Raw genomic sequence first — 16,461 nt, 5'->3', positions numbered from 1 at the left:
ATCTATGAATCTAATGATATCACTCACTCGTCATTGTTTTATTTTGTTGTAATTGCTCCTGTAGGTATGACTCATGTTTCAATTATCAACAGAATGATTTCGTAACATCTACCAATGTTATATGATTGGAATCATCAAACTTAGTATCATTCTTATGCTAATTCTAACAGCTCGCCGTTATAACGATTGCTGCGTTTTGTAACAAGTTCTTATCTATTCCAAATGGGGATAATGTAAATCAACAATTTGTAAAGGTACTGGTTCAAATTCGTACCTCACTCACATTAGAATATATCCTCGTTTTTATTTGTGTCGTTTCCGGTGGAATATTATATTTCATACTTGTTGTTCGTTAACAACGGCTGATATTTTAAATGTTTTACCACCATACGAGTTATGATGAGTACCTACCTTTAATGCGAGTCTGTGGTAGACTTTTAATAAAAGTTGGGTTTAACATCGTTCAACATCATCTTTACAGTGATAACTTAGGCAATAGCAAACCCCATGTCTAATATGATATTCAATTACAGTAATTAATGCATTAATTACTACTATTCATTAAATTAGCAATAGCAAGAGCAGTGTGGAAACTATGCCACGTCCCACCAGGCCAATTTACGGTCAACAGTAATATGGAAGGAATTTGATGTGATGCGTTTAGCATTAATTAATGCAGGTGATATGCGGGTCTATTCCCACCTCTCATTCCCACTGCAACTGTTACGCAGCTAGGATCAAGAGAAAAAAACGACCTTAATTGGTTTTCATTGGCGGTCAAGCTGTTGATCCTGGCTACACAGGAGTTACAGCGCTGGGAACGAAAGGTGGGAATAGTCTTGTATGTAGCTAGGATCAGTTTAGTGCTATTAATCTAACCAGTGAAGGCTAAGTCCATCCTGGTGAAAGTGAAAATGACATGAGACCTATAACGAAGTTAATCATGAGAAAACAGGAGGAGCTAATAGTAAAGATGAAATCCATCTAGTGTGAAGTTAATCAGAGATGCAGGATTGGATGGGAGATACTCATCATCAGACGTGTCTACTTTCTCCTGCTGGATTTGATTCCTGAACTTCTTGAGCAACTGATTGAGAAAGGATTTGCCTGAAGGTTATAAACGCTACGCATTATGATCATTATCATCAGGTTTAGTATCTTCGACAGGAGCAAGTTAAGGGATATCCTTTAATTGGCCAATTTGATATTGCAAGTAAACCAAAACTCTTTTATATTTCAAAAAGTTCATCAAGAACAGACATCACACTGATTACATAGAAAAACTTATGTACTTAAAGCGTTAAAATTTGAATTGCAAATGAGGTACTAAAGAATAATAAATTCATTAGGCTCAAATTGAAATCGTTAATTTTTGTTTCGACAAAAATAAAGCGGTCACTGCATAAAGTTTGCCTTGTGTAAACATTCCTAATTGTATGATAATGGAATCAAGTGGATTCATCACATTTTTAAGTAAGTATTGTTGTCTATTGGGATTATTGTTGTCTATATTAAGGAAGATAACACTTTTCTAGCACTGGACTTTACCATAGAGAAAGAATACGTCATAGCTAACGGGCCTTTGCAAAATTCAAGTGTAGCATGACCGCCAAAATCTTAAGTACAACTGTTGTATGTACTTAAGATTTTGGCGGTCATCTGGTTAATTGTTTTGTTAGGTACATGACTTACATGCTGTTAGAGCAATGTGTATCATCTTTTTAATTATGGTTATATAGTCTCAATATAGTTGTGATTTCATCAAACTCTGTTAAAAATTACAAGTATTAGTTAGGTTTGCCTACCTCTCTAAAATGAAATAAGAAGTGAGTGTGGGTGATAGTTAGCATAAACATACAATGATAGCGCAGCAAAAGCAAATTGGTGACACATCAGTTTATGATACTGACGCACTAGAATAAACAATGTTCGTGATTGTGAAATAAAGAAGCTGTTCTGAACTAGGCTGAGGTACACCACCTGACTAACCGTAACTTTAACAATACAGCTGTTTTTTTGCATGGAGTTTGACAGAATTTTGATGTTTGTTATAGTTAATAAGATGGTCCATCCAGCCTCTTAATCTTCTTTGGTGGTTCGCAAATTATTGTCCTAAAAAACCGTTACAGTTGCGGGTTCAAATTTCACTGGGGGCAATTTTGGTGTTATGAGGATGAGTATTTAAGGTTTAACTGATCTAGTCAATCTGGATAGTTAATATGTGGATTAATTTATTACTGCTTACGTCAACAACATGAGTAAACTTTATTATGTGTTATGAAAACAATAATATAGTCTTTTGACGATTAGGTGACGAAATAAATGTCATTTTACCATGAGGTAGGTGCAAAGTTGCCATTGCGCGAACATACTTAATGGTTTAATTGGTCCGACCATGGGAACCGCAATACGGTACGATTAATTCATTTGTTTACTGTAGTAAACACGGTCTGATACAAATAAACTAAGGAAAAGTCGTATATTTGTAATATCCCATTTAGAATCAAATAAGAGTTAGGTTAATTTGTGAGGTAGAAATGTTCGAAATAGGTTCTAAGGAAAAGCTCATGGAGACTTTTTGACAAAAATCAAAATAAGATGATATCCAACTCCAGGGTGACTTATGATCCGATGGATTTGACACTCGTCAAGAACTTATTGAATACTACTTACTGAATAAGTTACCTGTAGGTTTTGGACGCCTTATAGCTGATGCTGATGAGGCATCCACTCACACGGTGTCAAGTTTATGTTTACTAACATTTGAGCTGCCACTATCAGTTGTTTTTGATGTAATACTTTTCCTAGTAAGCGAAACCCGTTTATGCCCTTGGCTCGGCCTGCACCAGGTCCCATTGTTTGTGGCAATTGACGGACGACCAAACAGATTGTATCTGTATGGGAAAACGGCCAAGAGTCGGCGATACTTCGTGTAACCTACACGACAAGGCTTAGGCCAGTCACACAGTCAAAGTCTCTTGCGAATCTTGAACTAGAGTTGACCAACAGATGGTTAAATAAACAACTGTAAGGCTGGGTTGCACCACCAACTTTAACCGTAACTATAACCGTAATGGGTGCTTTTTGTATGGAGTTTGACAGATTTTTGACGTTTGTTAAAGTTAAAGTAAGATGGTGCAAGTCAGCCTAATTGTCATTGTTTGGAGTAAACTATTTTTTTTAAATTGTAAGGTCTAATTCCTTAATCATTCGATTCAGATGAAACTTCGTACAAAAGCTTAAAAACTGATACTACATATTTATTGGAGTACATGCTTTAAAGTATTGCATTGAGTAAAAGAATTAGGTAAGAAGAATGCCTTATAATTTTAAACAACCCAATTAAATAGTTGTATACAGCACAATATCTGAAAGTATTTGTCCTGTGGCTGGAATTATATGATGATGATAACTCTACATTTCTGACAGTTATGATAACTTAAACTACTTTTCCTATTACTGTAAAACTGGAACAACAGAACCCACCCACCTTCAGTGGAGTAAAACAAAGCTTCTTCGTGTCACTTCAAAGGCGATCGTGTCCAATGTACGAGTAGATACATATCTATTAGTTAAAGACCTTGCTTGATGTAACTGAACGAACAATGTACTTATTATTATTAAAACTCGCGTACGCGGGTTCGGTCGAGTGGTAAAATAAGTATGAATCAATTTATTATAAGATATTTTTGACTAATACAAACGAGAATGAAACGGATTAGAGAAGCTTACGCTTAGCAACGTGCTAAGTACATGTTTTAGACAATTTTAGAGACAACATAACTGAAGTGAAGATACTATTATCGGTAATTTATTTAAACTACCTATAAGTCATATTTTCCCCCAAAATTAGCCACAAACCAAAAAAAAGCTTAAAATGTGACAACCGATAATGTTTTATCGCTCCGGTTATAATTGTTGCTAATCACACTAACATTTGGCCCACAAGCATTTAATCCTGTAACCACAAGGTTTACGGATTTTAATCCGTCATAGATATTAAGCTATTGAAAATGTATGTTATATTTTTTAGGCACACTGACATTCGCAATGAAGCCACTTCGCTAAGCAATAATAGGTACATGAAACTTCTACTTCTTGATCGAATAAAGCTTGTAAAGCAAAGTAACGCTGAAAAAGCGAAGAGATTTCGAAATCAAAACTGTCACAAATGCTACCTAGTCTGGCAGGACGTACATTAGAAATCAAAAGAACAGACAATCTATGCAACTACCAAAATAAAAGTAGGCACAATGGACGAAGTTATCGTTGGAACAATGAAGTATTTTGTCAACAACATTAACTTTCGGACCGGAGTAGTAACAGCGGATAATGTGCATACTGTTGCTCTTATTACTATAACAATATGGTCACAAATAGATTAGCATCGAACAGCCGGATTGTAATCCACGACTTCAAACTGTCTACATTTATAAATAAAGATATTTAACGTACGGTATACAAAAGGTACTTAGGTAGACATTACAATTTTACAAGTTAAATTCTAACGTCAAAATGTTAACTATTTATTCATAAAGGCGGGCTACACATAAAAGTATTTGAAATTATTCTTAATAACAAAACATTATGTATTAGATATACTGGTATACTCTACATTTAGGAATTTATTTTGTGCTATTAGCGCTTAGGTTAGCGGTAAGCTAACTTGTAGTATCTGATAACTAAACAAATAAGTATTGACACAAATTCAAACGATATTGAAATGTACAGTGAAATCAGTAGGTATTGTATGTCACCAGCTGATAAAGTAACTGCTTTCACGGAAGGAATGTATTTGGTATTTTCCACAAAATTGTGTCGTATTTCTCCATTTTTTACCTTCATTATATTCCATTAGAAATAGAGAAAAATAAAAAACTAGTTCTGCGGTCTTAAAACACATTACTACGTAATGCTGAAAATAGACTATGAATGTATTAAAATAAATACCTACATTTTATTAATTCATCATGCGTCACTATAAATGATACAAATTGTAAGCTAGTTATAATTATTTTCCTTGATTTCTGCAGCGTACAACTAAATTCCCATAGTAGGATGACATAATCCGTACTTTGATAAGAGCCGTTACTACTGCTGCCTTATGAAATCATCAGCACTCCTATAGATTCATTGGGCATTGTACAAGCAGGTCGAATACCAAACAGTGCCCTATCTATTTGTGTCAAGACTCAATTTCGGGTAACGGGTGCGAGTAATTAAGACGTTAGGTGGCAGTGCTGGTAAATCGCTGATGCGAATACCAACTGCAAAAACAACTTTATGCCGAGCAGTTTTTATTGCTTGGATGTGATGGGAGGCTAAGAGAGGTGGCGGGAACAGCTGAGCAGTAGAAGAAGCCTTTGACTGACAACGAACAGCTCTTTAGATAAAGAGAGACCTTTACTACTCTCACCAGTACCTACAGAGAAAATGTGTCATCAATTTTGAATTGAAGTTAAGTTGATAAAACTCAGCCTTAACCTCTTAAGTGCATAAAGAACATAACTCTTTCAATTTTGAATGAGTTGAACTTGTAAGGTTCTAAAATTTTTCTATGTGAAACAACGGTAGAGTTTCACGCCAGTTCCATCGGCAGCAGTACTTGCATCATACATCATATCCAAAAACGACCGGATACATCAAAACGGATGCGCTTTTTAAGAGTACCCGATATACACAGACAAATTCTGTATCCGTCGAATCTGGGGGTAAAAAACCTGCACACTTGCACACGTCCCTTCGCCAGGGGGCGTCCTTCAATGCACTTTTTTCAACCCTTATAAGCATCCGCTGCATTGACAAGCAGGAAGATAGGTACGGGTTTTTACCGATACACATATGGTGCATGGATGCATTACTTTTGTTATCAAAAGGGCAGTTGAACGTGTTATAGTTTTTAATGAAGCCGTAGACTTATTTGAGATGAAGACCATTGCTGCTAAAAAGGGGTACAAAATAAGTCATCTTAAAGATCAATTTTAAAAGCTGAATGTCGTATTCATAATTGAAAAGATTTGATAGTATTTTCTATCTTAATTTTACCAAGTGGCAATGAAAAATTGGTTGGACTATTTTTTTAAACATCGTTATAAATATTTTTTGTGTTAATCCATCGTGGATGAATAAAAGGCCAGTTATTTTTCGAAGTAATGTTTATTTGATAAACCGGTAAAGAAAAAAAAAACAAACTTGTTTAATAACCTAAATATGAAATGCAACCATGGCGCCCGTCCTTGCAGTGACTTTCCTATAACTCCTGTCATCTTATTTTAACAAATTACTTATTATATTAATTATTTTAAAAAAAACAAGAAACAAAAAGTTACGACGTTTATAATTATTGTAGAATGTTTTTGACGCACATGAAAATAATGTTTATCCCATTAGCATTTCAACTTCATTGCATCAGTTTTGATTACTTCAATTGAATACGAATTCGACCGCCACGACCGCGGCACATAAGCAATCGAATCAATAAATCACATCATCATTTCAAGTAGGTATCTATCATGTATTCTATCAATATCTAAAGCACCTTAATAAAGCTAGGTCATTGATGCAAACTACGTGGAAAATGTTAGTCCTGGTGGAAGTTTCCAGTGCTCGATATTGTGGAAGAACATTGGCATTGCCGACCTTTAAGAAAACTATTTATTTATAGTTCCTACAATTGATAACAGGATGTTGTCTAAAGGTAATTAAATATCTGCGCATGTGACACCTACTTTTTAGTTATGAAAAATCTTTCGACAATTTATTGACAAAGCAATATTCTGAGACTCTAAATAAAACTCAAATTATGATTTGTTGTTCTGTATAAAAAATAAAAAGATAATCCCAACTAATATTATAAATGCGAAAGTAACTCTGTCTGTCTGTCTGTCTGTCTGTCTGTCTGTCTGTCTGTCTGTCTGTCTGTTACGCTTTCCCGCTTAAACCTCGCAACCGATTTTGATGAAATTTGGCATAGAGATAGTTTGAGTCCCGGGAAAGAACATAGGATAGTTTTTATCCCGGTTTTTGAAACAGGGACGCGCGCGATAAAGTTTTTCTGTGACAGACAAAATTCCACGCGGGCGAAGCCGCGGGCGGAAAGCTAGTTTTGTACATAAAAAAGAATTATATTTCAAAGATTCCTCAAAAAAAATATTTTTAAAGTAAAGACTTAATTTTCTTCAGAACAGTATTTCAACATATTTCAACCGTAATTAGTGTTAGTTAACTTATTAAACCAAGCATACATATTTACTTTAATAACATAAACATCAGTTACTGACCGTCACTTAAAGCAATATTAGTCAGGTTTAAAATTGTTCTTAGGCTGTGCAGGCAGAGTCGTTCCAAACCAGTTTGGTGTACAAGTTTTTCCTAGTTTTCTCTTCCGGTGGCTGCAATTAGCCTAGCTCCAACAAGATGCCGCCGGCTTTTACTCACTAGTTATGGCAGTTTCAAGGGAATGTCATGGAATTTTCTCCATGGGACTGAAGCGACAATAATCTAAAATTCTAGCCATAACATATGAGGAAGATGAAGCTTGTCCGCATTGTTTAGGTTAAGGATATCAAACTTTAAGGCTGAGTTGCATTAACATGACTATAACTTTAACCGATGTTTTCGTATGGAATTTGATAGACTTTTGATGTGTGATCTTGTGAGATGGTGCAAACCAGGGTTAACTCAGTTACAACAAATATTGACTATTGTCTGTAGTTTAAGTTTTCACAGAGAATTGTGAAATTAAGCTTTTATCTCAATGGTGGTTTGAAAATAAAGGTACTTTGAGGTGATAACAAATATTAATGTTGTATGTTCTTGAGGTTTTAAAAGAAGTCTTACATATCTGATGTTTCCCTTTATCATAATAATATGTATGTATATCAGTTGATACATAAAAAAGATCTCAGCGGGTTTTTTATGAACGGCTGCCGATAAGTAAATGCATTGATATGAGATAGTGTGAAGTGGTTTAAGTTATCGATATATTTCTTATCTAACCATTAAAAGAAATGGTGCCAATCGCATCAAGATAAGTGCAGGAAAACTGCTATTTCATGGGAATCACGTCAAGCTAGATACACTTGAAAAAACTGATACTTTATGTAGTTGGAATAGGTGCGATTCTGCAAGAAATATTTATATGCTAATGTGCTGTTAACTGTATAAAAATGGAAGAAAATCCAAAAATATGGTAGGACGATTCTGACAGGCAATATCGAGGACTGGGGTTTTCCTCATTCGAGATATTTGGGAGTTAAAAGTACACAGACTTGTTATTGTGAGGTTTGTACGCCAAGTTGTGTGCTCACCAAACATTTACACAAAGTACAGTTTTAAAACAATAAACTATGACATCACTGAATACCACATGATAACATTGAAGTTCGTACAATTCTTACTCCTTGTAAATATTCCATGCTTGACGCTTGTTCTATATTAAGAATGACCGCAAGAAAAAATCCTTTAAATAATAGCTTATCTATATATATAAAAGAAAGTCGTGTTAGTTACACCACTTATAACTCAAGAACGGCTGAACCGATTTAGCTGAAAATTGTCAGGGAGGTAGTTTAGAGCCAGGAGAAGGACATAGGATACTTTTTATCCCGTTCGAAATTAAAAAAAAAAGTCTGCCCTTTTATTGCCATTAAGGCGGAACAAAGTTCGCCGGGTCAGCTAGTTAACTTATAAAATTATCTTTTGTTGTTCCTAGACGGCATCTAATATGCACTAAGTTGCATGAACATTATCTTATCCAATTAAAACATATAATAATAAAACAATGTGCACTGTAACCTTTATATCATAATTGTTATTGCAGATTTTTAACATAAAATAATTGATTTCCATATACCTACTCATAGTACTACATTAAAAATAAATAGAAATAAGCTTTTGTTTAGATTAGGACATTGGTTCTTATTCATTCCTAAAGTTTCAGTTTAAAATGTTATTTATGCTGATTAAAACAATTTGTCGTTATAGCAATTGATTTCAAAATGTATAATCTATCACGAGAACGCATCGCTCTACGTTTGAAAATGAACATCTAATTAAATCTTTAAACAGTATTGTACAAGCAAAACCATTATAAAAGATTGTACTATTTCTCTATTTACTCGTAAAGTAATGGATTTAACATAATTCATATAAGTTTTTAAAGCAATTTGATAAGATTAGATTTAAAAAGATTAACGATTAAAATTTTGAAATCCTAAAATAAATAAATTAAAACCAACAGACCGAAAAAAAGTTCACGTGTAACCTATTATGTGTGCGTTAGATATACTAACTTAGCGATTTTGTTGCGTCTTAGGTCCAATAATGACGCGTTGTATTACTCCGCTTCTATAATCTATACTAATAATAAAGCTGAAGAGTTTGTTTGTTTGTTTGTTTACTGGAACGCGCTAATCTCAGGAGCTACCGGTCCGATTTGAAAAATTATTTCAGTGTTAGATAGCCCATTTATCGAGGAAGGCTATAATACCATCACGCTACGAGTAATAGATGCAGAGCAATAATGATTTTCACGCGTACGAAGTCGCGGGCACTGCTAGTACTGTATAATTTGATTATTAGATGTGTTTCAGCTTCTAATTAAAATTTATTGCATCAGTACTGTACAAGGCTTGGCCACAGTATAAGTATGTTGACAGTAGAGTCATCTATTTCAGACAAAAACACATCACGGTCATTGCATTTAAAAGAATTCTTATGAGATTATTTTTAAGTTAATTTAGTTAGTGCATCTGAGGTGTGAATATTGTGTCATACAATAATATTATTATTTAAGTATTATTGTGATAATAAGTATTGAAGGACCTAAAAGTACTTTTCTACATGATATAATTTTCGGCAAAAATTAAATGTGTAGATTTTGTCACCAATTCTTTTTAAATAGGTAGATATTATGTTTTACTGAGTATCATGATTAGTTTGTTAAGTTTGTTTATCAATGGAATGTAAGGCGTGTGTTCACCAGAAGTGGTATGATGTAAAAAATATCAGTTTCATGACCAACTGAACCTATTTGTGTTGTACTTGTATGACGTTTCAATATCATTACTAATTAAGGCGGTATTTAATTGGTTAGATAATCATAGTAGGTAGGATGCATCTATGCAAAACTTACTTTATGTATTAAACTTATCTTTTATCTAGTTATTATCGTATGACTCTCCCATAAGATATAATAGACATAATACTTAGGTAGATAATATAAATGCAGCGTATGATAAAGACAATAATATACAAATACAAAGGCAAAAACACTGAGTCATTTACAAACAATTTAAATTCAAACACAACAATAGTCCAAAAGGGCATCTCTAACGTGTGAAGGAAACTCGTAGAGCTCTTGAATTGAACAAAACCACTTGTTTGGTCAAAGTAGCCTTTTGTTACTAAAAGTTAGCTGTAAATGCTTTTTTTACAATCATCATCATGGTTATTAATGACCTATCAACAAACATTTTTATTTTAAAACAGAAGTACCTAATATAATATTGGTTCAGTAAAATATAAACAATAACAACAACGGATCACATAAAAGTGCACTTGCTTTGTTAATAAACATAATGGCTCACTCTCACAGTCTCACAAAGCGCCACATAGGTAGAAAACTGCGTGAAATGTCTTCGCGCAATATTGAATCTTTTTTTAAAAGTTTCAACTAAACCTAAGCTTCGACTATAATAAATAACCAAGCTTCTCAAGTATAATTGCAGCTGTTGATTGAAATGTATCCTTAATTACAATAATATGATAAGGGTCATTCATACGACTATTCTCGCGGTTAGGCAGACCGCATGCCACTTGCCGCACTCCGCAAGCCTCCATTCGTCTTAATTATTCTCATACATTCAAACGTAACGATTGAACTTCTACGACCTCAATGCGAGCGTGTTAAGAAATTGCTCTTTTAGCAGCCAAACAAAGTACTAGACAATTTACATTCACGTGTAAAAGCATCGTCGCAAATATAAACAAGACTTTCGAATCGTGTTTTCTTTCACCGTGAAACGGGAATGTTTCGTGACTGAATTTCGGTTCAACAATAATTTTAGGATTTAAAGGTTTCTTACCTCTTTCCTGGAGCTCCGCATTGGTGGCCAACGCGGCCAGGACAATCAATAGGCACAGCTTCCACATAGTTTTTGCACAGTCACACAAACACAGGGGGTAGCATGCTAGATAGCGTCACAGTTTGAGAGAAACCACATTTGGCACGATGTAGGCGCTACGGAACGCGTCCGACCCGCACGCTCGCGCAGCCTTTAGTCGCCGAAGCGCTGCGCGCACGCACGCAGCGATGCCGCGCCGCCAAAGATTATGCGGGCGCTGCAGAGACGCACATTCGGTTAATTAGGTTTTATTGATTTGTTGAATGACACTTCGTTTATTTATTGAATTATGGTAACAAATTTTAATGGTTAAATGAATAATATTATCGACAAAACTATCTCTAAAATTATGATCTTTTCAATACACGTATATTGATGATATTTTAGAATAAATAATTTTGGTCTTCTTTTCCTATAACTAACTTTTCTTACCTCTGTTGCAGGAAAATTGTTTTTTTCTATTAACAAACATTTTAAAATTGAATTGCATTATAAATTAGTAGAATTTAAGACATGGAATTAGTCCTATTCAATAATTTATCGATTATGTAGTGAATTTACAATAAATTACACAAAATATCAATCCAGTAATCTGCCTACGCTCCAGGTGTCGCTTCTGCGCGCTTACTCCGCTTGATCACGGTAGCGGTTCTCCGAGGCTGTATCGTAGCCGCCGGCGCAGCGCAGGTAAGCCTCGCATTCCGGGGGTGGGGGGAGGATAATGCACTTGTCCCAAGCTCAGGTAGGGCTGTCAGCTTTGTAGTCTTTGGGGTGAATGCAACCCCCATTCATTCATAACTTTTTGTATGAGGAATGCTTTCAAGAATTGGATACGTTATTGATGCTATAATGAGTATCTATTTTAACAATTAAAAGTATCGCATGGGTATGGCCACTGTATTTTATCTTGACGATGTTAAAACTAATGTAGAGCGATAGGAACTATACATATTTTCATTATTATTACAGAGTTCGTAACCTAAGTTTTAATTATTTCATTTGCAGGATTATTAATCTTAAATTGAGAACAAATAATACAATTTTATTATGATTTTAATCAAACTTTTTAAATACATGTTTTAAAAGGTCCTTTAAACTAATCACACTTTAGAGACCAACTGTTTCAATGTCTTTTAGGCTCTTTACATTAGAGACAGCCCTGTTAGTATGAAAGGAGATATTTATGCTCGCTGGGCTATTATTCATCGCAGTTCCTATTATGCATATGTTTGACGAAGCTTCCGAGCTCGAATAATACAGAGGTAGGCGCGCTCAAGAGTCGTGTTTTTTATTTCATTTTGGCCAAGGGAACTTGATATTTTTTGACTGGGCACTTTATCACAGAGGAACAAAGAACGTTAATAAACGCTTTGAGGTTTTAGAAAAACAATGTGGTGCAATTTTTTGAGATTAATTTATTTTATCCATTGTAGATTCTAAATTATTTTCGCAAAAAATGTTTATTCTTTAAAAACGTGAATGTAAAGCAAGCTTTTCCATAAGTTTATGCAAGTCCTATTAACAATACCATTACCGCTAGCATCTTTTTGTATGCAATAACCCTCATTAAATGGAGCATTCAAACCGCCGACCCTCCAATCATGGGCTTTGCGAAAAATGTCTCAGCCATCTATCATTGATCTCTAACTCAAGTAACATTTAAACTATGTAACATGAACGTCATTTCAACAAGTCTGTTTTTATTATTGTATTTAGAGAGAGCGGTCTGATCCTAACACAAGTTGTTGGGAAAACTTAAAAGGATTAGATCCAAAACTTCGTTATGTGACTTGTTTGTATGAATAAAATATTTTTTTTTTTGTATTTTGTATCAGTAGGTTAACTTATTTCAGGAATTCCTATTCACTTTTTTCTTACCACTAACAGTTGTAAAGAATTTATCAATGAACGAAATGCAGAGACCAAAATGTCAAAACGACAAAAACATACACAAGCAATAAAGAAAGAAAAAAGCTCCTTTGGAACCAAATAACAACTAAAATCAAATAAAACTTAAATTTTAAAATTTAAGTTTTATTATATTTGTTAATTTTATGTTAAACAACAATTCAATAACATTTCCATTTAAACGCCTACAGAACAGCTTATCAGAGAAGCTTCTAATTAGTTTAAAATTTATTTTGCAAAAAAATTATTTTAAGTACCTAGAAGGAAGGGGGCGTAATTGTGCAAGATAAAGCACGCGATTATTTATTCCACACTTACGTAGGATGGAAGCGAACAAAGTGGGTTGTTTCAGAGAAACACTATGTCTGAAGGACTGAACAAGCATTTTAAGTAAGTATATAAAATGTTACGAACGGCCTGTTTTGATAGTTTATGGTTTATACTTTTATATTTTACTATATGTCAACTTGTCATCTTACTGTCTCTTCTATATCCTGTAACTATCCTGTATCTTCCTATAATCCTTTTATTAAATCGCTTTCCTTTCCCTGAACCTGGGTATCATTTTATCCCTAATTCTTAACGTTTTTGGTCCTTCTTTCCGGCATTATTTATTGAAAATTTCAAAAATTTTTTCGTTTACCAGCCATGATCACTTGGGCTCAAAGAAAAGCGCAAGTTATTTCCGGTATGGCCGAGGCTACGCAGCCCATACGGGGCTCCCCTCACGTTGCTGCACCCGACCCCGCACCAGTCGCGACTGCCCCCGCGGCGGCCGCTGACGCGGCATCTGTTGGACCCTCTTATCATCTTGATTGGATGTCTTGGGTGGAACGCATCGAGCTAGTGGATTGCTGACGTGTCATGACCACCAACGCCTTGCTCACGGCATACCAAGATGGTCGTTGATGGGACTATTGGATACTGAAGCTCCATCGGATTTACGGCTCGCTATCTTCAATTTCGTCGTATCCAGAAAGGGACCGCTCGTAGCCAGTTGAAGCCAATGGTAGCCGCTGCAGCGTTGACATTCCAAAGTGGTTGGAGAATACGGCGCCTTCAAGTCGGGCATCACATATCTACAGCTCTGCCTCTCCGGGCGCGCCTATCTCTGCGTGCCCAGGTAGAGCTGCCGCAGGTTTCCCTCTCCGGGCGCGCCTATCTCTGCGTGCCCAGGTAAACCTGCTTCTTCAAGTGTATCCGATTTGCAATCTGGAGCTGCCACCGAGGATGCGCCTACCTCTGTGCATCCCGGCCGTTCCTTATCTAAAGTTGCTGTGCCTCTTACTTCAACTCTGCTGGACGCTGCTTTATCTACGGTTGCCACGCCTCTTCCTTTCTGCACGACGCTTCATCCGTTCACCTGACTGCAAGACTCCCTCAGACCCGAAGCCAGCACATTTTGAACCACCACGTCACGTCACAAAGTTAAATGTACTTTCAACTCTTTTGGTAGCCCACCATAAGGCCGGTCGTATCAATCTCTCCCGCTTTCTCTCTTTTTTCTTGATATTCGTATTCTATCATTGTTTAGAGAGAGGGAGAGATGTTACGAACGGCCTCTTTTGATAGTTTGTGGTTTATACTTTTATATTTTACTATATGTCAACTTGTCATCTTGCTGTCTCTTCTATATCCTGTAACTATCCTGTATCTTCCTTTAATCCTTTTATTATATCGCTTTCCTTTTCCTGAGCCTGGGTATCATTTTATCCCTAATTCTTAACATAAAACATTTCAGTATTAAAATTATTTTCTAATTATAACCAGTCATACTTAATTTTCGAATTATTTTCATCCATTCGAATGATTCATTTGCATGTTCGTACAATTTTTTTCTGGAGCATTAAATGAAAAAATACCGATTACATTTAAAGGTAATAAAAGGTTTAGTTATTTTGTACACATAAATACTGTTTATTAAAAAATATAAAACTAATTTGAAAATTATCTCTACCACAAAAACATGGAACGGACTTGCGAAAATTTTCGCGCGAATATTTATTAAGACTTTCGACGAGAAAAATCAATACAAAACTGAAGCGGTGAGAAAGATCCGTCCTTTATCATTGTAAAATGCTTGTTTAGCAAGTATAATAATGTATCTCATAGGCTCACCAGCGAACTTTGTGAAAGTCGACCAAAATTATGCCAAAAAACATTGATATTGACAGAAAAATTGAAGAGAAATCTCGTCATGTGATATATCACAGGATTGAGACAACCCTAGGCATTAATTCCACCAGCAGTAATAAAATATTCCATGATCATATTTATCATTAACTAAATGACCCGGTGAACTTCGTATCACTTACCTTGTAATTTTAGAGCTAGTAACTTTAAAAAGACATCGCCAAATAGTTTTAAGAAGGTATCGGCTCAATCAAGTGGCGGAAAAAATGGGCAAATCACGCAGACATGACCATGTTGCATGCCACGTATTTAATTGCAGTTTAGTAATCTGGCAATACTGTCAGTGTCACTGTCACCTAACTTGTCAAGAAAATATTGTTGGAATTTAAAAACTATTTTCCAAAGTTATAAATAACTTCTAAAAATGCATTGTCCCTATTGCAATAAGTGGATGGAACGGCAGAACAAACGTAATACCTGTCCTGGTTGCAATAAAACATTATTAAAATGCGACGAATGTTACAGCATAATCGCTGACACCTTCAGATTTTGTGTCAAGTGTGGTAAGAATGTGAGCCGAATAATACGCATGAACAGGGCAAAGGAACAAAAAGATGACTAAACCAAAATTCGTCTCTACAATGCAATTATCACCGTATATGCCATCATCTGAGGGAATATTTTGGGAATTTAATTTATCGGCCGAAGACATAAAGGATATTGATGATATTGAAGACAGCAAGAAGCTTAACATCAACAATGTTCTGGTTAAACCAGACTTGTCTGAGTCGCCTAGTACTCCCGCCATGTTAACAAGTCCTGACGAGCCAAGTGTGTCAAAAAATAATCAACGTTTCATAGCATTATTGGTGTTTAAATAATATTCAAGAATCTTACTGGTTATTCCAAAACACAAAAATTGTAATGAATCACTGGGCACTATAATAATTCATGAATCGTGTATGTAAATATGAATGAATCATATTTGTGTATGATCCCCTAAACTTTGTAAAGTTACGATGTAAAAAAGGGTAGTACTACTATTTAGGAGGTATATCTACACTTTAACGTTTTCTAACATTGAAATGATATCTGCTATTAGTATTTCTAGAAAATACTGCTCTTTATAAAATATTTTGTCCATCCACGATACTAATTATGTAAAGGTTAGATGGAAAAGAAAGAAATGTATAAGCAGAGGAATCGATTTCAAGAACGATTTGGGTTTGGTCATTTAGGTAGAGTCTATTAATTTCAAATCACGTATTTTTACGTTACTAAAGAACAGGTCTAA

The 16,461-nt window shown here is 35.1% G+C and overlaps 1 protein-coding gene across 1 annotated transcript in view; it reads right to left on the bottom strand.

Annotated features, from left to right (window-relative positions):
- Window positions 1-11,266, bottom strand: part of LOC135086547 (epidermal growth factor receptor-like) — a 122,083-nt gene extending 110,817 nt beyond the window's left edge. The window contains exon 1 of the mRNA XM_063981285.1: window positions 11,088-11,266. Within this exon, the coding sequence (XP_063837355.1) occupies window positions 11,088-11,154 (67 nt within the window). The 5' untranslated portion in view covers window positions 11,155-11,266. The remainder of the gene's footprint in view (window positions 1-11,087) is intronic.
- Window positions 11,267-16,461: the final 5,195 nt, after the last annotated feature.

The sequence above is a fragment of the Ostrinia nubilalis genome, chromosome Z, assembly GCF_963855985.1.
Source record: "Ostrinia nubilalis chromosome Z, ilOstNubi1.1, whole genome shotgun sequence".
Classification (NCBI taxonomy): Eukaryota; Metazoa; Arthropoda; class Insecta; order Lepidoptera; family Crambidae; genus Ostrinia; species Ostrinia nubilalis.
This window is presented reverse-complemented; position numbering and strand designations above follow the sequence as displayed.